At 37.5% G+C, this 24,335-nt stretch overlaps 1 protein-coding gene across 1 annotated transcript in view; it reads right to left on the reverse strand.

Annotated features, from left to right (window-relative positions):
- The window catches only part of GABBR2 (gamma-aminobutyric acid type B receptor subunit 2), a 399,353-nt gene that overhangs the window by 130,807 nt on the left and 244,211 nt on the right, over positions 1 to 24,335 (reverse strand). The window contains exons 9-11 of the mRNA XM_070747060.1: positions 11,477 to 11,557; positions 9,120 to 9,270; positions 4,296 to 4,428 (exon numbers count right to left, since the gene is read on the reverse strand). Of these exons, the coding sequence (XP_070603161.1) occupies positions 4,296 to 4,428; positions 9,120 to 9,270; positions 11,477 to 11,557 (365 nt within the window). The remainder of the gene's footprint in view (positions 1 to 4,295; positions 4,429 to 9,119; positions 9,271 to 11,476; positions 11,558 to 24,335) is intronic.

The raw sequence follows: 24,335 nt of genomic DNA on the forward strand, positions 1-24,335 counted from the left end.
CATACAAAACAATAACTTAATACTTTTTCGGTGTATAAGATGTACCGGTTTATAAGACACACCTACATTTTAGAGGAGGAAAACAAGGAAAAAGTATTCTGAACCAAATGGTGTAGTATTATATTGTTTAATAAAATACCAGTGTAGCAGAATACTTTTTCCTCGAGTCCTCGGAGATGGGTCCTCGGAGAGGAGCGGCATACAAATCTAATAAATTATTATTATTATTAATTATTATTATAATTTTTACAACCATGTATATTTTTTAAAACCATGTACACTTTTTACAAACTTCAAACCTGACAGGTTCAAGATTTGTGGACTTCAACTCCCATAATTCCTCCACCAGTTGTGCTAGCTCAGAAATGGGAATTGAAGTCCACAAGCCTCAAACCTGCCAGGTTTGAAGACCCTTGCACTCCTAACCCCTAACTCAAACAAACAAACAAACAAACAAACAAAACAAACAAACAAACAAACAAACAAGGACAATTCATTTTGTTAGTTATTCCAGAAATGGCTAGTGATAGAATCATTTACAATTACAGTTCCCTGCTGAGTTTGCCTTAATATTGCTACTATACCATGAGGTTTTCAAAGACCCCTCTCTTGACCATAGTTCCCTCTAAGCTGAGCAGTGAGCAATCGCTCACTTAAAAATCATAATCAACTCAGAGTTTTCCAAACCTGCCCAGAAGCCGAGAGGGAAAGAGTGAGAGGGAAGGAGAGAGAGAGGAAGAGAGGAAGAGAGAGAAACAGATAGAAAAAAGAGAGCAAGGAAAAGAGAAAGAAAAAGAATGGGAGTAAGGAAGAGAGAAAGAAAATCAAAATCTAGTTTGAAATTAGCTCAACTATTTAAGTGGCATTTTGATATTGATAGAGTTGCACTATTATGAGCTCACTGTTATAGACACACAGTACAGTATTTTATTTTGAAATTCTCTGAGGCAAAACAGGGTGGGTTTTTTATTTGTTTGTTTGTTTATTTATTATTTCTGTGCCGCCCAGTCCCAAAGGGACTGCCGCTCAGACACTATACTTTTCCGCCCACCCCAAAAGAAAATTAGAGGGAACACTGCTCTTGACTACTCCAATTTTCATAATTGAAGTGCATGGAAATATATGGTGATGATGATAAACCTGAAATATTCCTTAAAAGGAGTGTTTCTAGAGCAGTGTAAAAACAAAACCCCATTTTCAAGACTTTTTAATTCCGTTTTGCCCCTCTTCCTTTGTTTTTTTCTCTCTCTCAGAGGTCAGTCATGAGGTGCCAAAAATATAACCGAAGTGTAAAAACTTCCATTGCTTTAAGGGCCACCTAAACAGCTGTCCCCATAAAGCTCGCTCAACTTCAGGCTGACAGTATCCAATGCTCTCCACAGCCCGCCTCCCCCAAAACCTTTTGAGACTCCCTCTTTCTCAATTATCACTTTCCCTCAGAGATAAAAAGTTCCCGTACCGCGCATTGCGTCCCCCGGTGTATAAACTGTCCGAGCTTCTGCCCTGCATTTTCTCCTTTGGGGGATTCAAGTGGCTTCCTCTCCTCATGGGGGACGAGTGGGAAACTTGGTTGCTAGGATCGCTAAGGGAAAGGGCGGTCCCCTAGGACCTGCCAGACTTTTCACCTTGGCTGTCTTTCCAGGGAAAGTTTTTGTGAAAATGGCAGGAGGAGGAGGCAGGGCAGAAAGGCCGGCGGCGTGGGGCTGGAGACAGAGAAAACTGTGAGACCGAGGTTACTCTGGCATGCGAGTGAGTGAGAAAGTTGCAGAGGCGTCAGTGCCTCTGGCATATGGCAGCGTGGGTGCATGCTCAAGGAAAAGGCAGTGGTGGGAAGAGCGTCGATCCCTTTCTCCCTCCACCCCTCAGGATGGAGAGCCGAGGAGCGCTCCTGGGCCCCGGCAGGCCGAAAAGCGGCTCGGGTGTGTGACAGTGGAGCTTTTGGGAATACTGGGTTTGTCTACTTCACTTTTTAATCTCTTTCTGATTAACAATTACAGTGGTACCTCTACTTAAGAACTTGATTTGTTCCGTGACCAGGTTCTTAAGTAGAAATGTTCTTAAGTAGAAGCAATTTTTCCCATAGGAATCAATGTAAAAGCAAATAATGCATGCAAAACCATTAGGAAAGAAATAAAAGCTCAGAATTTGGGTGGGAGGAGGAGGAAGAAGAGGAGGAGGACAGTCACTGCTGAAGGAAGAAGGGGAGGGGAGGGGAATCAAAAAAATCCAAAACTTTAAGGCTTAAAAAAGTGGGGAGACTCTGAGGCGTCAGGGAGCTGCACGTGCCTCCCATACATCCGGCGTGAGGCTGACTCTCATACACTGGCTGCTGCTGCTACTTCCTTCTGCCTCTTCCTTCCCATGCTGAAGGGCTCCCCTCTCCTCGCTTGCTTGCTTTGTAGTCGGTGCCTTTCCTTCGCTGTGGTGACTCCTCGGCTGTCCAGAGTGAAGGGAGCGTTTCTTTTCTCTGGGAACTGGCAGAATAAGGAAAATGCTTCATTCACTCTGGGCTGCCAAAGCCTCCTTAAGCGCCACCAAAAGGCTCCTCTGGCAACCCAGATGGCTGGGATTAAAGGGGGAATGGCAGGAAACTGACCCGCCCTTTGTGCTGCTCTCAAATTTCCTGGGAAATTTTTCCGGGCTCAGGTTCTTAAGTAGAAAATGGTTCTTAAGTAGAGGCAAAAAAATCTTGAACACCTGGTTCTTATTTAGAAAAGTTCTTAAGTAGAGGTGTTCTTAAGAAGAGGTACCACTATATATCAAAATTAAAAAGATTTTCCAAACAATATTTGAAAAGCTACCTGGTAATTAAAACTTTATTCTAAAAGAGAAGAAAAGCTAACAATTTAAGAAACTGTAAAAGTAAAATGACAAAAAGCTAAATAAGAATTATTTATTTTTTAAAAAAAGGTTTAAATTGAGATTTAAAAAACTAGACAAATTTGGAATATTGGAACTTTTGCTATGACTTTTGAAAAATGTGGCAACGTGAATTGTTCAGTTTACTAAGAAAAAGTTTATTGGCTGAAGGTTGAAAATAGAAACAAAGAAACATGAGACCTTGGGAATACAAAACATGACACTAGAGGGAACTAAAGATCTAGGGAGGAAAAAGAAAGAAGTATAATTTACAAAATGATAGACAAAAGTATGTCATTTAAGACATTTCAACAAAATTTAAGAACTCCAGGGAGAAATATATAATTAAGATCGCAATAATAATCTCTGCAACTGTAAATACATTATTTGAATAAATTTCTAAAAGAAGTAAAGATGTGAAAGGACAACATGGAAGAATTTATATATGGACAGGATGAAGAAATGAAAAAATCCCAGCTAATGTAGATGTAATAAAGAAAATAAAGAATCTGGATTATAAAGCAGAGATGATAATCAAAGTGGAATTACAAATGATAAACCATAAGATTTAATATGATCTGGGCAAAGATGTATTGTTGGATTCCCCCCCCCCCCAAAAAAAAAAAAGTTTCTGAAGCCTTGAAGAAATTTTTGAGAAAGAAAAATTTGGATGGCAATTCATTCCCATGACAGCAATATTAAAATTGGCAGAAGCAAAAGAAAGGAATATAACACTGACTTATTTGATCAGGAATAAAACGAGATCTATTTCTATAGAAGTCCAGACCTTTTAAATACTTTTTGCTGACACCTGAATAGAAATAGAGTGCTTGGATTTATAAATGAGTGGGGAACTGTGTGAAGAAGTGAATTATGTTTTTGATCTCATAAGAGGTGGAGAAATATTAATTTGTTGGTAATTGTTGCAAGGAAGATAAGTGGTAATTTTTTATATCTTCTCTTTTGTTATTTTCCTGGTGCATTTTGTATTTCCTTTCTTCCTATTCTCTTCTTTCTTTTTAATATAAATTTGTATGGTCTTTTTGTTTTGTATAACTTAAAAAAAGGATTTTTAGAAAAGACATTGGAATACATATTCATACATGGCATTTGTCTGATGATGTCACTGTACATCTGCTCTTATTTTGGCATCCTGATTTGTTGCACATGGCATTAGAGGAAACTAGTGGCCAGTGTGAGATCTTAAAATCACTGTGGTACACATATGCCTCCACCTTCTTTTATTAACATTGCACTAACATTTAAACAGTGTAAAATATATGTTTTTGAAAGTCCTCTGCATTTTCCCAGATATTTTGATGTCTTAATCAAAGTTGCAAGGTTTCAATGTTGAAGTGCATAAGTATTTGCAATGAAAATATAGAAAAAGTTTATAGAAATTTGAATTGTATATTAAATTGTTCAAAATTACTTACAGTACAAAGAGTCTCAAATGTTTTCTCAGAAACAAAAGATCCATCAAGCCCGAAAAGGAATATAGATGCATAGGACAGCATTCCCCCAAGAATAATGAGATTGTTCATGTAAGGACTAGACATCTTTATTAGCCTTTGGGAAAAGAAAAGAAAATTGCTATAAATCAATTCAATACGATTTTTGTAAATCAATAGTCAACCTAGCTCTTTTTAATATCTTGGACTGCAAGTATTGTACTAGAAACATTTTCTTCAAAAACCAAAATAGTAACAGAGGGAACAACAATAGCCCAAAAATTTAAAAAACCCTCCAATTACCAACAGAACACAAGACATATCACTGCATATATCTAACTTCATCAGTAGAATTATTAGACTGCATTGGTTGTCAGTTTGCTTCCAAGTTCAATTCATTATGCTGCTTTTGACTTTTAAAGCCCTTGGTGGCATCAGGCCAGGAACCTGAGGAACCCTCTCCATCTGAATACATCTTCCCATCATAGTAGGTCTAGCATAAGAGATAAGTTATGAGTCCAATCTGCAAAGAAGTGTTATGTGGCGGGATCTCAAATGTTGACCTTTTCTAACAAGGCTCCTGCCCTGTTGAATATCATTCTGCCCTGTCCCAGATAATCTTCCAGAAGTCCCAGATAATCTTCCAGAAGTCCCTTAAAATACAGTTGTATAATCAAGCTTGGGAATCTCAAGATAATGGTGAATTAGTGAGATGGCTGTATTTTTCTCTGTGCTATTCTGTCATCGACAGGTATTTTTAATTGTATAATGATTTTTGTTAGTTTCTATTGTGTGTTTTTATTGTATGCCATTCAAAGTAATTGCTATGAGATGGGTGACTATATAAATAAATGTTATACACACACAGTATATTTATTTATCATATTTATAGAGCCACCCATTGTACAGAACATGACTCTGGGTGGCATACAATGTGTTTCTGTGTATAATATGTTATGTATATTATATTATGTATAATTATATTATCCATAAGTGTATGTATATGTATGTGTGTATGTATGTATGTATCGATGTATGTCTGTCTGTCTGTCACATGTTTTTGCTGAATTTGAAAATTAAGGGAGACTAGGATAGATCTATTTCGGCCTTATTTTGGCCTCATCAGCTAGCCATACCCTCACTGGGACTTGAACTTGGAACCTTTGCCTTGTAATATATATACATATGTATGTATGTATGTATGTATGTATGTATGTATGTATGTATGTATACTTACACACACACACACACACACACACACACACACACACACAGTGGTACCTCTACTTACGAACACCTCTACTAATGAACTTTTCAAGATATGAACGTGGTGTTTAAGATTTTTTTGCCTCTACTTCCAAACCATTTTCACCTTACAAACTTGAGCCCGGGTACATGTGCTCTCTTACTGCATGTGTACTCTTACTGCCGGAGGGATTCCCCCTCCTTGTGACTGCCATGCTGCAGGGATTCCCTGCCTCTTGACTGCCAACGCCCACTGTTGCCGGCCGAAGCGCCTGGGATTTCCCATTTGCTTGCAGCAGCAGCCGGGAGGCAGGAAATCCTGGCTTTGACAAGGACCAGCGCTTCAGCCTCAGACAAGGCTCCCTGGCTCTCCCCGACCTTAGGAGAACAGAGATGTTAATGCTTTTTTTAAAAAAAGCTCTTGGAAAGCCTCTGTCTGAGCGGCATGAAGGAAAAGAGAGAGAGAGAGAAAAGACATTTTAAAGCTGCGAGGTTCCGTTCGGTGAAAACAAACCAACTTGTTATTTCTAAAACAGAAAAGGCGCCCTTTTAACAGCCGGTGGACCATTCGTTAACATCTCCGTTAAAACCCCACGGTGGGGTGTTTTTAAAAAAACTTTCTTCCAGGTGCTTTCTGAAAAAACAAAACCCCTCAAACTTTGATCTGATGATTAAACAGCCCAGAGCAGGAGTTGAGGGGACGGGGGGAGGAAGAAAAAGTGTGTGTGTGTGTGTGTGTGTTGGGGGGAAGCAGGCAAGCCAGGGGTCTCTCATTGCCCCGTCTTCTCCTTCCCAAGCTCCAAGAAAAAAAATAAACACAGCTTTACTCACTCAAATAGCCCAGATGCTTGGAGAGACAGAGAGAGAGAGAGGAAAGGAGGAATAAATGAAGGCTGGTGTTTTTAACCAAATGAAAGAAAAGAAAAAAGTCACTAAGAAGAAGAAGCGATCCCAGCAGCGGTGAAAACAAATCTGAAGGAACCTTTTCCCGCTGCGACACAAGCCACCTTGGCATTCTGCCCCCTGGGCTTCGTCTAGCGCTTCCTCCTGTCCAGAAGGGACTTTCTCCTTCCATCTTCACCCGCGGGGACGTCATTGCCTCCTTTCCTTGCAAGGTGATTTCAGAACTGTGAAGATGGGCGAACGAGCTCCCCAGGAGTCAGGACATCGAGTCTTGCTTGCCACCGGGGGAATCTCGCGGCAACAGGCAAAAAACCCACCAAGGCAGAAGGGATTTTGGACTGCGGTCTTGGGAAGCCAGAGCACAGCAGCGGCAGCACATTTCCTGCCGTAGTGCTGGTTTCTCACCATGGACCGACAAAAATTCTAATGGAAAGTCATTCAGTCCAAGTCCCTCTCCCCAGAAGGGAGCACCCGTCCTCGGCTTTTGTGTGCCGAAGCCTTCAGTAGCCAAAACTTGGAGACCTCTGTGATGGAGCACTCCCCAAAAGGTGACTCCGATGCTCACTTCGTGGCCTGGCCTTCAGTAGCAATGCTGGGGATAAACCCTGCCTTGAGCCCTCCTCCTCCTCCTGTGCCCGGTTCTCCCCACCCCACTGGTGTCCTTCTAGTTCCTCATGCGGGCCCTTCTGCCGTTCCTCATAATTTTTCCGCTCTCTTCTTCTTCCTCGGCGGTTGGCAGGGAGGCGTCGGGAAGGGTCCGCAAGGATGGAAGGTAGGAGGAATTAAAGCCTGCTGCTTTGGGTGCCTTGAAGGGACTCCCCTGGATTCCCCTTTACCTGCTGCCAAAAACTTTCAAGGAGGGTGGAAGCCCCAGCTTCCCGCCTGTGTCAATCCACCCATGAGGCTCCCTCCGAGCAGCCTCCGCTGTCTTGCCCCCCCACCTTCTCCACCACCCCCAAACAAGGATCAGAATGCCAGCGGTAATAAGGCAAAAGGGGTGAGTTTTCGGATGGGTTTGCACGCATTATTTGCTTTTACGTTCATTTCTATGAGAAAAATTGCCTCTACTTATGAACTTTTCTACTTACGAACCTGGTCACGGAATGAATTAAGTCCGTAAGTAGAGGTACCACTGTATAAATGTATATATATGCTTTGCATGACTGGAAATTGAATTCCTATCTTTTTGTAAATTTGAAGGCCAGCTATAATTTCTAATTTCTAATTGCCCTTTTGATCAAAAAATAAAGAGTCAAGCTAGAGCTTTTCTTCCAATATTTTCTTCCACATAGATTTATTTTTATCGTTTAGAATTTATCTTCTAAAGGGCCATGCTGATAGTACAAAGATAACTTTTATCTAAAGATTAAGGAAGAAGCAAATCCATGCTTTCATCCACATTAATTATGTCTCCAGGTATGGTTCTGCATTTCACACACATTTGGAAATTGCAGAAACAGAAGGCAGGAATTTAGAGTGAATGATGTATTGCTTCTCATGTTCTCTACAGATGCTTCTACAGTATCTGGCTTAACACTTTTGTCTTCTTTAAGACAATAGGATTATAATTGTCCCCTCTAGTGAACATCTATTTTTTAAATACCAGCTACACATTATAGATACATGCTGAGATAACATTTACAATGCTAAAATGGTATATTGGTTAAAATAAATTGGTACCTATTTTTTAAACAAAGATCATAGCTTCAAATGCTTTTAAAATTGTCCTTAAGTCAGCTAGAAGAGATAGATGGATTATTTAACTGTACAGAAATATAGAAGTAGTTGTGTCTAGAAACAGGTCAAGAATTAACTCTTGGGAAGTTAATCGTTATAGTAGATTTTTATTATAGCAGAATTTCAGAAATATAGAAATCTATCTACTTGCTTTATAATTATGTTCAGATCAGTATTATTAAGATTAAATATCCTTGATCTCTTATACTAAACAACTTGTTATATTACACAGTGGTTTAATTAGCTGGGGATTATGCTAACAATTCACAGTGGAAAACACTAATTTTTATCAAACAGAATGAAAAGCTTCAATAAAATGTTTCAACATAGATATATGTGTCAACCTTCCCAGGTAGACAAGACAGGAAATATAACCCAATGAATTATTTCTACTTGTTTATAAGAATCTTGTAGGTCTGAAACCTCAAATCTCCTGCCATCTATCTCCTGAGAACTTGTTTTGGGCAAGGGTCCCTTCTGACCCTGTCAGCTTCTCTGCATTATTCTATTTCTCTTCCCATTATACTGCTGCAGGTTATGCCCTCCCTTATCTGACTATTTTCTAACAGCATTTCTTCCCATTTCCCAAGGTTATTTCCATATACCTTTGCAATACTTTAAAAGGACTAGTAATTAATTTTTTCAAATGTAGCCAAAATAAAGTAGTATTGAAACAGGTTCCAATGGAAAAAAAATCCATTCATTTGAGCCGTTGAAATCAGATGCATACAAGATGTGTTACTAAGTATTCCTCTTGAGTTCAGCAAAAGTGAATTCCTCTGCATAGAAATATATAATATTACAGTATTGCAATAAACTGGGTGGGAAAAATTGAAAATTAGATGGGAACATCCCAAACAGATTTGTCCATAAAGGAGTATAGCCTCAATATTTCCTGTACCTGATCCAAAATGTACAACTTACTTCTGATTTCTGTTTTTGATGTTAAAGAACAAAAATGCACTGGCCATGATCATTCCCAAGATAGTAAGTGCTGAAAGAATACTGTAGAGAGGCAGGGAAATCTTACGAAGTTGCTTTTGGATAATTGTTCTATCTTTTGGAGGTTCTTTCCCTACAGTGAAAAGAAAAAAGTAAATAAGTACAACTGTCTATCCCAGATTTGTATATTCAACCTTATTTTCAACAGATCTACCTCCTATGAAATGATAAGTTAGAGGCAGTGAAGGGCTACCAAAATTTTTACCACCACACTGTGGGTGTGGCTTATGCAGGATGCCCTGCATTTTCTTTCAACACCTTTCAGTGCAAATTGGGTGCTCTGGGGTGGAGCTCCATTTTTGCTACCCCACTGCATTCCACCCCATCTGGGCAGCAGCCCACCCCTGGTTAGAGGTAAATTACAGAAGTCCAGTATATTGTGCTCTGAAGACCGGTGCATTCTTGAATCTGAATCTTGAAACTGGCCAAAATTGGGAGAACTTGAATGATTATACACCCATCTCATAGAATCGTAGGGCTGGAAGGAGATTTAGAATCCAACCCTTCTAGTCAACCCCCCTGCCCCAGACAGGAGTCCTTATTCCATCCCAGACAAATGGTTAGCCAATCTTTTCTTGAAAAACTCCAGCAATGGTGCATCCACAACTCTAGGAGGCAAGCTGTCCCATTGTTTTTTCACTGTCAGGAAATGTCTCCTTATTTCTAGGTTGGATCTCCCTCTGATGAGCTTCTACCCATTAGTTCTGGTCCGGCCCTCAAGTGTTTCAGAGAACAAACTGGGCCCCTCTTTCTTTCAAGTATTGGAATATGGCTATCATGTCATCCCTAAGCCTTCTCTTTGTTAGGCTAAACATACCAAGTTACTTAAGCCATTCACTGTTTAGCCTCCAGACCCCTTGTCATTTTTGTTGTTCTTCTCTGAACTCTAGGGCCTCAACATTGTGGTAATAAGAACTATTTGCATTATTCCAAGTGTGACTTTTCCAGTGCAATATAGAAAGGTACTATCACTTCTTGCAATCTTGATATTAACCCTCTGTTAATACAGCCTAGGACTGTATTGGCTGTTTTGGCAGCTGCGGCACACTATTGGCTCATACTTAAGTGGTGATCCAGAAGAATACCTAGATCCTTCTCACAGGTACTACTGTTTAGCTGGGTTACTATTTATCCTGCATCTTTGCATTTGGTTTTTCCTGCCTAAATGCAAGTCCTTATTTTTCTCACCACTGAACTGTATCTTGTTGGCTGGGACCCAATGCTCAACTCAGTCAAGAACCTTCTGAATCTTAAGTCTACCTTCATGAATAACATCATGAGTTTAATATCATTATATGAAATCATGTAAGATATAGCATATTCATATCTCATAAGAATCAGTAGATGCACCTTGAAAAGCTGAAAAAGACTTGGGTGTCTCACAAGATTTCAGCTATTCCGCCCTGTGTTATTACTGAAAAAGTGTATATACCATTTCCCCCAAAATAAGACATCCCCTGATAATAAGCCCAATCAGGCTTCTGAGTGCATGCCAATAAGGTCAAATGCTTATTTCAGGATTCAAAAAATATAAGACAGAATCTTATTTTCAAGGAAACATAGGTAACCCGTAAATCACTAGTCAGTGTTTTTTAAAAAGCAATTGCTCTTCTTTCTTTCTTTCTTTCTTTCTTTCTTTCTTTCTTTCTTTCTTTCTTTCTTTCTTCTGAATGGAGAATAAAGTTTAAAAGCATAAAATTTGAAATAATGTTAACATGAAGTACTAGAATTATTATTTTGGGTTTGAAAAATCTTGACTTGAAGATTTAAAAGTCACCTGGAAAATATTAAGGAGAGTTTTAGAAAAATGTTTACTTCTTATCCAAAAGGATTTTTTCTTTCCTTCTTAAATTCTGAAAATTACTCCTCTTTATAGTAATAAAGTATTATATGCCGGATATGAACAAAAATCTCTTTAATTTTCTGGGAAGGAACTTAATTTTTAATAGAGGAAATAATTGTTCTTAATCTACTTTTTCATACGTTGATTGGCAGGATCAGGGCCAGTGATGACTCTTAGCAATTATTGCAGAAAAGACACATTATTGGTAGGATGTCTTTTTGCTCAGTTCCTATTTAACTGTATCACCAAGAAAAGATAGTACAGTATAAGAAAGTTAATGTCAATAAACTTTTAACTGATCTCTTAATCACTATAGATTTCTTAAGGCAATCATTGGACTTTTCCCACAATTACTATTGAAACAGCTCTATTTGTCTTACATTGCATGTGATCTAAGCCTTTTACAGAAATACACCAATCACATGCCCTGTCTTACCGTGGAATTTGATGGAATTGTTGATGATTTCCAGTGAATCAAGTATAGCATTAAATTCTCCCACCTTTACTTCCTTTTTGTCTGCAGAGAAACAAACAATTGGAAATGTTTCTGTCAGTTCATATTTTCTTCATTTCTAACAGCTATTATATTTACCACTTTACCTCCTGTGTTATTGTTATAGAAAAGGTAGCTCATGAAATGATTCAGAGAAGCTGACTAAAAGTTGAATTTTAGGAAACCGTATGCATCATACTAGAACCATACTGTAGAGTTACTATAATACAAATTACAGACCTTAAGTTCCCAAAATGTTGTAAAATTACTATAACTATGAATGAATACATATTGTAGGGCCATTCTGTTATTTTTAAAGAAATGGATTGGAGAATATCTGAAATAATAGAGAGTCCAAACAAATCCCCATACATAATCATGCTAAGTCCAAAACTTCAAATAGCAACTTTGAGAACCATTTCAGTTTTTCAAATGAAGCATTCAAGCTAGCTGAAAAAAACAAAGGAAAAGGGGTAGTACTGGTACAAGAACAAAATGAACAAATGAACCACTGGTGTGAAGTACTAGTTAACATGCTGGATTGGAATGAGATATATTTTTGTTCTTAAGTATGGAAAATCACTGAGGTACTTTAGGCCAGTCATTCTCTTGATCCAACCTTGAAATAATACAGTACTATATATACTACCTTGAGCTTTTACTCCTAAAACAAAACGATGTAAATTAACAAATATATAAAACAGAAATAAAAACTTGGTTCTCCGTAGTCCTGTGGAGAAGATTTTTACTGAATGTTTTTATTGGTTCTGGTATTTCAAGAGTTAAGAGTATTTCATCTCTTGGTGATAGACAGATACAATGTTTTGGAATTTCTTTAGTTATGTGATAACCAAAGAATGTGTACCAATATCTAGCCTTTCACTGCACATCCATATCTCCAGGGAGCTTTAAAACAGGTGTGAAAAATGCTTCAAACTGTTTTAACCTTATTGGAAGTGTTTTGACCTCAAAACAGCCCCATTTGGAGGTGAGAATACTCCTGGTGAGTCTCAAACAGTATCAGATCAGGGGAACACTTTATTTCGACTTCAAAATACTTTGAAATATTTTACACACAACTAGTTACAGCTTCCTAGGTTTACATTGAATCCTAAAAAAATATACAGTTACAGTAATGAAAATATGAATGTCATCAGAGCACTGCTGAGGAGTCCCAACCATATGCTGAAAAACCGCACCAAGAAAACAATGCAGAAATTCTCAAATACCCTGACACTTCTCTATGGTCAACAGCATCATTACTGTGACCCTCAGAGCTAACTGCACAGCAGTGTACAATCATCCTGACAATAGGCACTGTGGGAATAGCTAGAACTGGCTTGCACTTCCTTACCAATTAATGAGCTTGTGAAGAAACTCCTTCCAAGAGGATTTTGTGTATTGCCAAACTTTTTTGAAAAAATAAAATCCTTGAAATTTACAATATGATGATGAATGTTAAACTATATTGGAGTTTTTAAAGTCTTTTTAGTCATATTAATTGGATTTTTAGATGTATTTGCTATGTTTTTTTATATGTTGTGAGCCACACCAAGTCCTCGGAGAGGGGCGGCATATAAAAACAATTAATAAATAAAAAATAAATAATAAATAAATAAATATAACCTTATAAAACACAGCATTAAAAATCCATAAAACAATCAACTATCCCCAGTGTCAGTTAACCAGTAGCAATTTTTACAATTAAAATTAGAGATTAAAGGCTCTATAAACAAGCTTTTCACCACCTTTATAATTTTCACCACCTTTATAATCACCGTGGCAGAAGATCACAATGAGTTCTCTTGGGTCAGGTTATATCACAAAATGTAAACAATAGCATACTGTAACAAAACAGACCGATACCATGACATCATTAGTTCCTGAACATAATGTCCAGGTGTCCAGTACTGAAGTTGGGACTACCCCAACCCCAAGTTCAGGAAAGAATATAATCAATTAGTATCAATTGTTTCTTGCAGGAGGAACTTGTGACTCACCCAGCACCTCACAGCCTCCAGACATTGAGTTAAGTCAGCATCCTTGGTCTGCCCTAGGATGCTGATATTGTACTAAGAATTACTGCAATACTGATAGCTCACTCCAAGTTAAAAGATGATCTCTTCCAGTGGTTTAATATAGACAGCAAATAAAAGGGGGAGAACCACATCTAAGTACCATATCTAAGGGATTAACTACCCTTTTCCATAATTTCTGACTTAATGTACAGCCCATTAGGTAGAAGTGGAAATACTAAAGAACAGTGCCTACAAATCCCATCATTGCAGATGATCCAGAAGGATCTCATTATTGATGATAGCAAACTCCACCAAGATATAAAACAGAGCAGGAAGACTCCATCCAATTCCAATGATGATCCATCATACTGACCTTTTTAAATTCATTCCCAGGCTGGATAGTGACAATATGCTGAAAATAACTAACTCAACATCTTGATCCCAGACCACCCAAGTGACATTGTCTACATTCTTGCCCAGTGTGTAACCATTGTATGAGACTAAGATTCAATCCTAATAAGATCAATTGGCTGGAGATTTGGGATGTCTTCTCTAGTCTGGAAAGGGATAGCAGGGCAAACAATTTTTGAGTCTTCTTTGACTTATAATTATAGCTTGAAAAACATGTGGCCAAGGTCTGTCCACAGATTCATCTAGTATGCTAATTGTATTCATTTCTGGATTGGAAGGCCACTTCAAATGGCTACTCATGCCCTTGTTATCTCATGGATGGACTTCTGTAATGTATTCTACACGAGGCTGCCCCATTAAGGAACTACACATAGTCCAGAATGTGATAAAATGGCAGATAGTTGTATACTCAAGTGACACTACTGCACTATGAGCTGAACTTGTTACCAATTGAGTTCTGGATGCAATTGAAAGTATTAGTTATCACTTATAAAGCCATTTGCTGCATAGGGCATTATTTGAAGTAATTTATCTTTCATAGTTTCTTGTTTCTTGCTTTTAATTTATATATTGACCACTGTTTTGAAGAGGCCTCTTTGAAGAAGAAAAACTGCGGCATCACGAAGCTTAGTACCGGGAAAAATACATGCATTAATGGGAATAAGGAGATCGCTGACCATTTCAATAGCTACTTCTGTTCAGTTTTCTCAAAAGACACCTTACAAAATAATACTATAGAGGGATATAGCATTGCCTCCAACTGTACAGATTCAGCTCCAGTGATCTTAGAAGCCGATGTCTTAGAAGAACTTGAACGATTAAAGATAAATAAGGCAATGGGTCCAGATGGCATCCACCCCAGAGTTCTTAAAGAACTCAGATCTGTCATTGCTACCCCCCTGACTGATTTGTTTAACCAATCCTTGTTAACAGGAGATGTTCCTGAGGATTGGAGAATGGCAAGTGTTGTGCCTATCCACAAGAAGGGCAGTAGAGAAGAAGCTGGTAACTACAGGCCAGTTAGCTTGACATCAGTTGTCGTTAAAATGATGGAGACTCTACTGAAAAAGAGGATAAATCAGCACCTAAAAAACAATAACTTATTGGACCCAAATCAGCATGGCTTTACTGAAGGCAAATCATGTCAGACTAATCTCATTGATTTCTTTGACTATGTCACAAAGGTGTTGGATGAAGGTGGTGCCGTGGATATTGCCTACCTGGACTTCAGCAAAGCCTTTGATACGGTTCCACATAAAGAGCTGATAGATAAATTAGTGAAGATTGGACTTAATCCCTGGATAGTTCAATGGATTTGCAGCTGGCTGAAGCATAGACACCAGAGGGTTGTTGTGAATGGCGAGTATTCTGAGCAGAGTCAGGTTACAAGCGGTGTGCCACAAGGGTCTGTTCTGGGTCCTATTCTTTTTAATATGTTTGTGAGTGACATAGGGGAAGGTCTGGTAGGGAAGGTTTGCCTATTTGCCGATGACTCTAAAGTGTGCAATAGGGTTGATATTACTGGAGGCGTCGGCAATATGGTAAATGATTTAGCTTTACTAGATAAATGGTCAAAGCAATGGAAACTGCAGTTTAATGTTTCCAAATGTAAAATAATGCACTTGGGGAAAAGGAATCCTCAATCTGACTATTGTATTGGCAGTTCTGTGTTAGCAAATACTTCAAAAGAAAAGGATTTAGGCGTAGTGATTTCTGACAGTCTCAAAATGGGTGAACAGTGCAGTCAGGCAGTAGGGAAAGCAAGTAGGATGCTTGGCTGCATAGCTAGAGGTATAACAAGCAGGAAGAGGGAGATTATGATCCCGCTATATAGAATGCTGGTGAGACCACATTTGGAATACTGTGTTCAGTTCTGGAGACCTCACCTACAAAAAGATATTGACAAAATTGAACGGGTCCAAAAACGGGCTACAAGAATGGTGGAAGGTCTTAAGTATAAAACGTATCAGGAAAGACTTAATGAACTCAATCTGTATAGTCTGAAGGACAGAAGGAAAAGGGGGGACATGATCGAAACATTTAAATATATTAAAGGGTTAAATAAGGTCCAGGAGGGAAGTGTTTTTAATAGGAAAGTGAACACAAGAACAAGGGGACACAATCTGAGGTTAGTTGGGGGAAAGATCAAAAGCAACATGAGAAAATATTATTTTACTGAAAGAGTAGTAGATCCTTGGAACAAACTTCCAGCAGACGTGGTAGATAAATCCACAGTAACTGAATTTAAACATGCCTGGGATAAACATATATCCATCCTAAGATAAAATACAGAAAATAGTATAAGGGCAGACTAGATGGACCATGGGGTCTTTTTCTGCCGTCAGACTTCTATGTTTCTATGTTTCTATGAATGAATGAATGAATGAACAAACGAACAAACGAACAAACAAACAAACAAACAAACAAATGAAACAACTGCATGTATGCTAGTTTCCATGTAATCCTGGATCTTACAGGATGAATTAAGTGTAGAGTTGCCACTGTGTTCAATTATATGAAAGAAGATTTTTCTTTTGTAGATAGTTGAAGTGAATTCATAGTTGTCTTAAAATGGCTAATACTATCTGTGCTATATGGGTTACAAGGAATGGTCACATGCTTAGCACTCCCATTTTAACAGTATCTGAAGAGATTTGTTTCTTCTATATTATTGAACTAGAATTATTTTCCAGCAATGAAATGATCTAAACATTTTTTCTCTATAAACGTTTTACAGGTTTTGAAAGCTCTAAGGTTGTTTTATGGGTAAAAATATGCTTTTTTAAATTTTATTGTTTAATTTACAAACTGAAAGTAATGTTCCCAAATATGCTGAAATCACTATATTATTGGGGGAGGGGATATAACTTCATTTTGAAATTGCTGATAATTAACCAAATTTGATTTTTGAAAGGATAATGATGATGGTAATGATACATCATTTTTAATAATAGAGGGCATATTTGCTTTTGTGGAATTCTTTCGCAACCAGAAATACCGGTAGATACTATGATTGCAGAGAAAAAGGCAACTGTAGGGCATAAAATATTCAAGGTATTTGCAGACTTTAGATTCCTATTTCAGGATAATGAAACTGATTAACAAAAGTTATTAGTATCTTCAATCATTCTGTCTGAGAGGAAAAAAAATAAAAAGAGGAAAATATGCATGATTAAAAAGACTAAGATTACACTTCCTATCTGCCAGACAATTGATAAGAATAATTAAAGATATCACTGACATATAAAGAATGAAGAATGAAAAGGAAATTTTAAGCATATTAAAGCTAACTACTCTTTTCAGTTGAGGTAGTGACTAGATAAAGCTAATAAAAGTGTCAATCATGAAAACAAAGTGTGAAAAGCAGGAATTATTTTCAATGCCTTAATAATAATTATGCTTTGAATCACATGATCCTGAAGGATGGAATCTTAGAATGGAGTTGTCAGCAACATTCAATGCTGCTGCCCAATGGCATTTTCCTTGTCAATTCATTTCCTGATATCTTGACAAATTATACATGTTCTTGTATTGCTAAATTGGTGGATTAATATTTTAAACAAGCTACCCAAGAAGGAAGGAAGGAAGGAAGGAAGGAAGGAAGGAAGGAAGGAAGGAAGGAAGGAAGGAAGGAAGGAAGGAAGATAATAGATAATTAAACATATATATTTAATTATGATCAATGGCCAGTAATATGCAAGATAAACATTTCAGAAAAAAATAGATACTAGAAATAAGATAAAAATAAAGTAGAAATGGAATACCATAATTTTTTTAAAAAAAATCTTGTCATGCCACAACTAAAATCCTAAGATTAGGATATTTTATACCTTCTTATGGAAACAAACTCAATTAAAACAGCACCTTTATTGAGTAATAGTACAATTCCGGTCTAAAGCTAAGAAATATGCTGCTTTTCCCCAGATTTGATCCTTATTAGGAGGTGGCAAAGATATGCCTGCATGTAAATGATCAAAATACAGGCAATGAAAAATACATCAATAAGTCTTCATTCTAACCAAAATCCTTGGCATCTTTCAGTGAATGGAACGCTTCTTTTAATTCTGCTGAGGGTAAAATTCTGAAATAAGCCAAATAAGTTTCTACAGCTTGCTGATTAAAACAAGATTGAATGAATAGTTTGTAAGTAGAAAGGGCTTCCAGACTGAATTCATACATCTTTGATTATAACATCCCTGTGCAATATTAAAGAAATTTTGACAGATTTTGGCTTTAACTTTCTCTAAGCTTAGGGATAACAGAAAATAGAAAATGGAAAGCTGCTACAGCATAGATTGGCTAGGATTTTATTTTCCACTTTGCTGAAAAGTCATGAAGAAGAATGAATAGGGGCAGCAAACCATTGGAAAACAGGTGTTCAAACTAATAAGAGAATCAGCATTTGATTCAATGGGATCAAGGCTGTTTCCATATATTTTAAAGCAAAAAATGCAGCAGGAACCCTGGAACAGTGCTCCTAAAAACCTCTATTATGTAATATATAAGGGTTTCAAATCGTTATAGGGGATATTGTACACCATAAAACACTGGGATATAATTCCAGCTTTCAAAACTTAGGTATATACCTTATCTACCCCGCTTTAGAATGGAAAAAAATTTCAAGCCTTCCTTGGCACTATGGTTATTTGAGTTTGTAATCCCAGGATATATAGGTCATTAAGTTGGGAATGAAAAGGTGGGAAATCCAGGTAAAAAATGCAAGGGGGCCACAGGGGAGGGGGATGGAGAGTCAAGAAAAACCGTGGGAAAACCCTACGTGAGTCACATAAGGTGGGGGGGGCTGGGGGGGCTGCACACGCTGTGCATCGGTGGGATGGCGGTGCGTGTGGGAAAACAAATGCAGGATAGACCTTATGTGAACTTGGCAGGGAGGATTGAAAATAGAAATCATATGACTTTGGCTCCCTGTGGTATGAGTTTGGGTGCTCCATATTTTGTGGGGGTGCTGCAGTAGTCCTAAGTTCAAGGACTGGTCATACATCAGCTTTACAGTGCTGCCATAACTTTGAACAGCTATTGAATGAATAGATGTAAAGTGACATAAGCTAATTATATTTATTTATACACCTATAACTATAGCAACATTAAATGTTTATCATTAATATTTTTTTTAAAAAGTAAACATTTAAGATACAACTTCCATTATAATGGGGAAGTATATTATAGGTTTAATGTTATTTGTTCATACTTCCACAGTGTGATTTTAATAAATGTACACCTACTCTTTTCAACTATAATTAAACAAAGGTTCTTCCTATTACCTCCAGCATTAGCTTGACACTCTGGATTTCCTAGCATCATCAAATATTAATTGTAAATGACAGATTCAAAACAGAAGATTCTTATGATCAAAAGGCTTAATTATGGAAGGCTGTTTGATGATTGTCCAAGAGCTGGCAGAAACTTTCAACCGGAACATTTCTAATTTTAGTACACAGCATGATGGAATTTATAGCATGTTATATTCTGGAGAAAGTAACTGTTTCTTTTCTATAAGAATTACATGTGCTATTCTTCCTACAAAATGGGAAGTTCTGTCTCCTAAAGTTATCCACTCAGATATAGATATACAGAATCTCTCGATAGCATTTGAAAGTTTACAAATATTATTTGCTATGAGTGGATTTTTTTTAATGATAGGCTTATAAATATAATCCCCATCAACTTTAAAGATTGTCCTGTTAAGGAATAGAGATAATAATGAGGTTATTTCTGTAATACAATACAGGCAAGTTACAGCGAATGAATACAATGAATTATATTTTATTTCATAAAGCTGCCTCTGTCCAAATGAAATGCCTCATAAGTGAGAAGGCTGACCTTTGTGTAAAGTGGACAGCATTGGATAAGGTGATATGAGTGAAGGGGAGCCCACATACTGTTACAATTCCAATTTATTTCAGTATCTTCAGCATGGGATGTGAGTAGATAGTTTGTAGCTCCCATGCACTCAGGCTGTTGATCATAAATGCAAGATCTGCTTGAATTTTATTTAGTCAAGCATGTATGAGAAAGCTAGTATAAGTATAAACATAACATGTAAACAGGTATAAGTATAAGCATAAGAAATGAGTTTGAACAAATGGGAACAATAGGACAGAGACAGTAGGTACACTAGTACGTTTATGCACACTCCTTTATCTCTTAGGAATGGGGTGAGGTCCACAGTAGACAGTTTAAGGTTAAAGTTATGGGATTTGAGAATGTAACAACCGAGTCAGGTAATATATTCCAGGCATTGACCACTCTGTTACTGAAATCATATTTTTCTGCAATAGAGTTTGGAACGGTTTACTATGAGTTTATATCTATTGTTTGCCAATGTATTATTGCAGTTGAAACCTCATTGACAGGTAGGACATTGTAGCAGACAATTCTGTGTACTAAGCTTAGGTCAGACTGTAGGTGGTGTAGTTCTAGGTTGTCCAGGCCCAAAATTTCATAATGCATTTAGCCACTACATGGTAATGAAGAAGCAGACTTGCTATATTGCATTGGCATCCTTCAGTCTCAAAAGACCATGGTATCATACTCTGGATTCCCCAGAGCATGAAGCCTGGGTAGGTTAGTGTGGAGGACTTTATCTCCACTGTTGTTTACGTTATTCCTGGGACAGATATATTAGACATGATGAAAATGTAATGGCTGCAAACATTAAAATAAATCTTTCAATGTTGATGATTTATTGTTTCTAAAAAACTCAAAATGTGGAATAAAATATCTGCTGAAGAAAATTAATACCTTTGGGTTTACCTTTGGTTTCAAAATAAATAAATAGAAAATAAAAATACTGGTTAAGAATATGATTATTCAAGATTATGAAATTTAGACCCAGAAGCCAGATTTTAAATTGAAGAAAAAAGTTAAATACCTTGGGATGACATTGATAAATATAAAGTCTTAAGTTGTTTCAAAATAATTTTGTGCTGTTTGGAATGATATAAAAAAAGACACTATGATAAATTGCAATTATCCTTACTGGGTATAATTTCTGTAATTAAGATGAATGTTGTACCAAAGATGTTGATGATTGGTGGTTCACTTAAACAATGGCAAAAGGATATTTCTAAGCTTAAATGTCAAGGAAAAAACCCCCTGAGAATTAAATATAAATTGTTGCAAGATGCTAAAGAAAAAGAAGAAGTTACCTGAACTGGAGGACCATGAATTAAAATTTGCTTGACATGCCTACCTAAGGTAAGACAGGGCTAAAATTAATGCTGATTTTAAATATTTTGTTAGGCATATCATCCTAAGAGTTTGGGGGGAAAATAAAATAAGATTCTCACCTAAGGTACCATTTTGGGTGTCGCTTCAGGAAGTTTTCTTCAGAAAATAAATGATGGTGAGAACAAACTGGTGGATTTATGGTGAAACAATATCCTTTAAACAAGGGAAACTAACCTCAATGAATAGAAGAATTAGAATCAAAAGATCGTATCTGTCACTGATTTACATACATGCAACTGAAGGAAAGATTTAATCTAGACAAAAAGGTTGTGGGTCAGAATTTGTTAAAATGAATTTGAAATTGCATTTTGTACTGATGATGAACATGTTATTACCAAGTTGTTGCTGAAACTAAAATTTGGAAAATGAATATGTGAAACATTATACGATTCAGTGGGCAAGGGATTTTAGATATAATGTTTGAGCCATGAAAAAACGTGTGGATGAATGCTCTATAACAGTGAAGGTGAACCTTTTTTCCCTCGGGTGCCAAAATAGTGTGTGAGTGTGCTATCGCGCATGCGTGAGTGCCCACCCATAATTCAACACTGGGGAGGGCAAAAACAGCTCCACCCCCATGGAAGATCTCTAGAGGCTGGAAACAGCCTGTTTCCCAACTTCTGGTGGGCCCAGCAGGCTCATGTTTTGCCCTCCCCAGGCTCCAAGGCTTCCCTGGAGCCAGGGGAGCATAAAAACTCCCCATTCCCCAGGAAGTTCTCTGAAAGCCAAAAACGCCCCCCCCCCCCCCCGAGAGCCTCTGTGAAAACCAAAAATCAGCTGCCCAGCACACACATGCACATTGGAGCTGAGCTAAGGCAATGGTTCGCATGCCAGCAGATATGGTTCTGCGTGCCACCTGTGGCACCCGTGCCATAGGTTCGCTATCACTGCTCTATAATGTATACTGAATGTTAATTTAAAAGAGAATTTTTACAAAATTTATTTTATTTATTAAACTTGTTCACCGTCTATCTCACTATGGAGCTAATCTAGGTAATTTACAACATTAAAAACAAAGAAATGAAAAGAAGTATACATAACACTAGCAGAATAATGAGACATTAGAATAAACAATGAAAAATAAAATGAGAATATAGCAATATGAGAATAAAAGATGAGTGGTGGGAATCAGGAAGCAAGGGGGGAGGTGGGGTTAGATCAATCTCCAGGCCAGTTGGTGAAGCTAGGTTGTCAGGCTCTTATAGAAGGATAGGAGGGTGGAGGCAGATCTCACCTTGGAGGGTAGAATAATCCAAAAGGTGGGTATTATAGCAGAGAAGGCTCTTCTTCTGGATACCAGTAGTCAGTGTTCTTTGTCTGACATGATCTGCAATAGGCCCTCTCTACCAGTGTGAGTGAGGTGAGCTTGTCCTAGCATGATGAATTGGTTCATCAGGTAGCCTGCATCTATGCCATTAAGGGCTTTAAAGTTCATAGCCAACGCCATGAACTGCACCCAGAAGTAGACCCGTACCAAATAAAATGTAATATGGGCCAATCTAGGACTCCAAAGATTGCTCTTATGATTGTACTTTGAACCTTCCAAATGGTTTTCAGGTAGCCCCATGTAGAGTGCTTTGCAGTAGATGACTAAGTCTTAAGTAACTGAGTTCAGGGAATCAAGATGCAGGAAGAGTCGTGGCTGCTGCACAAACTGGAGCTGTGGAAAAGTTATCCTAGTCATGCCCACCACCTGTTCTTCATGAATCATGAGTCCAGGAGAACCCAGAATTGAGAAATGGATCAGAATGGGATAGTAACAACCCTGTCAAGGGTGGATTCCAGCTTACCTCGCTGTTGGTTCACTTCCTTCCACACTGTGTGGGCATGCCTCGTGGATGTATGAGAAGCAAAATGGCAACTGCATAGACAGTGCCGGAGATTTGGCTTCTGCACATGTGCAGAAGAAAAAAAATCAGATTTAAAAAAAAAGATTGTGGTGGCATCAGACCACTTTTTGGTGACATCACCAGTGGGTTATTACCGGTTCGGGCGAAATGGACTGACTCTGAACCAGGTAGAACCTATACCTAAATCCTGTATTTACTAACTATGTAAAAGTAAAGAAGTTGAGGCTGTAATTTTACTATGTATTTGTCAATGGAGATTCTCAATCAATGTATCTGTTAGAAGCATGAACTTGTGTCGTGATCTACTCCAGGGCTGCCAAACTTGTGGCCCACGGGCTGGATGTGTCATGCACTCGCCACATCCATCACCAGTTTCTTGAAGGGAAAAAGTTGTGGTATGTCACATGATGCCTCGGTGACAACATGAGTTTGATACTCCTCGCACTCTACACATATACTATCTACATTTATAAATAGCTTAAAATTATAAAAGTACAATTTTGAACATCATCCTGTTAGAAAATTCCAGGATACTTTCTGTATACAGTAGTATCAAGAAAGGATGCATTCTAGGCTGATTATAACTTGAGAAGCAAAGAAAAAGAACTTTTTTTAACTTGCTGAATATTTTAAGGATTGAGCAAAATGCCATCTGTTATGTTCCACAAAAGATTTATTTGTTAAAACTATTTATATTCCCTGTTTAAGTTAATACAAAATGGCTTACAAATAATGTAAACAACTGTAAACAAAAATATAGTAAAAGCTATTTTTAAAAAGCTTCTAGGATCGTTCCCAGAAGGCAGTTAGTGACAGTGGCTTTAATGCTGGGTGGGAGGGAAGACTGAGCAGATTTTTGGGATGGCCCTATATAGTCCTGTTAATTTATTTTATTTACGTATCAACATTTTCTTCAAAGTTGGATGATGGTTTTCCTTTCCTGAGAGAAAGAGCTCACAACTAAGTTAGAAATTAAAGTTTGCCTCAACTCTAATCTTTAATCTACACAATATCAACCTATATTATACTACATTAGATTTCTGTCTGAAAAGTTATCAAGGTCATTTTTGCCATGAGCAGATAGATAAGATATAAACTGTAAAAAAATAAAATAATTCAATAAATATTTGAAACTGCCCTACTTATTGCCATTACTATCTAGACAACATACCAAGGAGACAAATAGCTTAATTACAGTGAGATTATTTGTATTGATCAATTGTATTGTAATTATAGCAACTATATTTTTCCATATCAATTAATTTGTATATG

Source organism: Erythrolamprus reginae, chromosome 3 (assembly GCF_031021105.1).
Source record: "Erythrolamprus reginae isolate rEryReg1 chromosome 3, rEryReg1.hap1, whole genome shotgun sequence".
Classification (NCBI taxonomy): domain Eukaryota; kingdom Metazoa; phylum Chordata; class Lepidosauria; order Squamata; family Dipsadidae; genus Erythrolamprus; species Erythrolamprus reginae.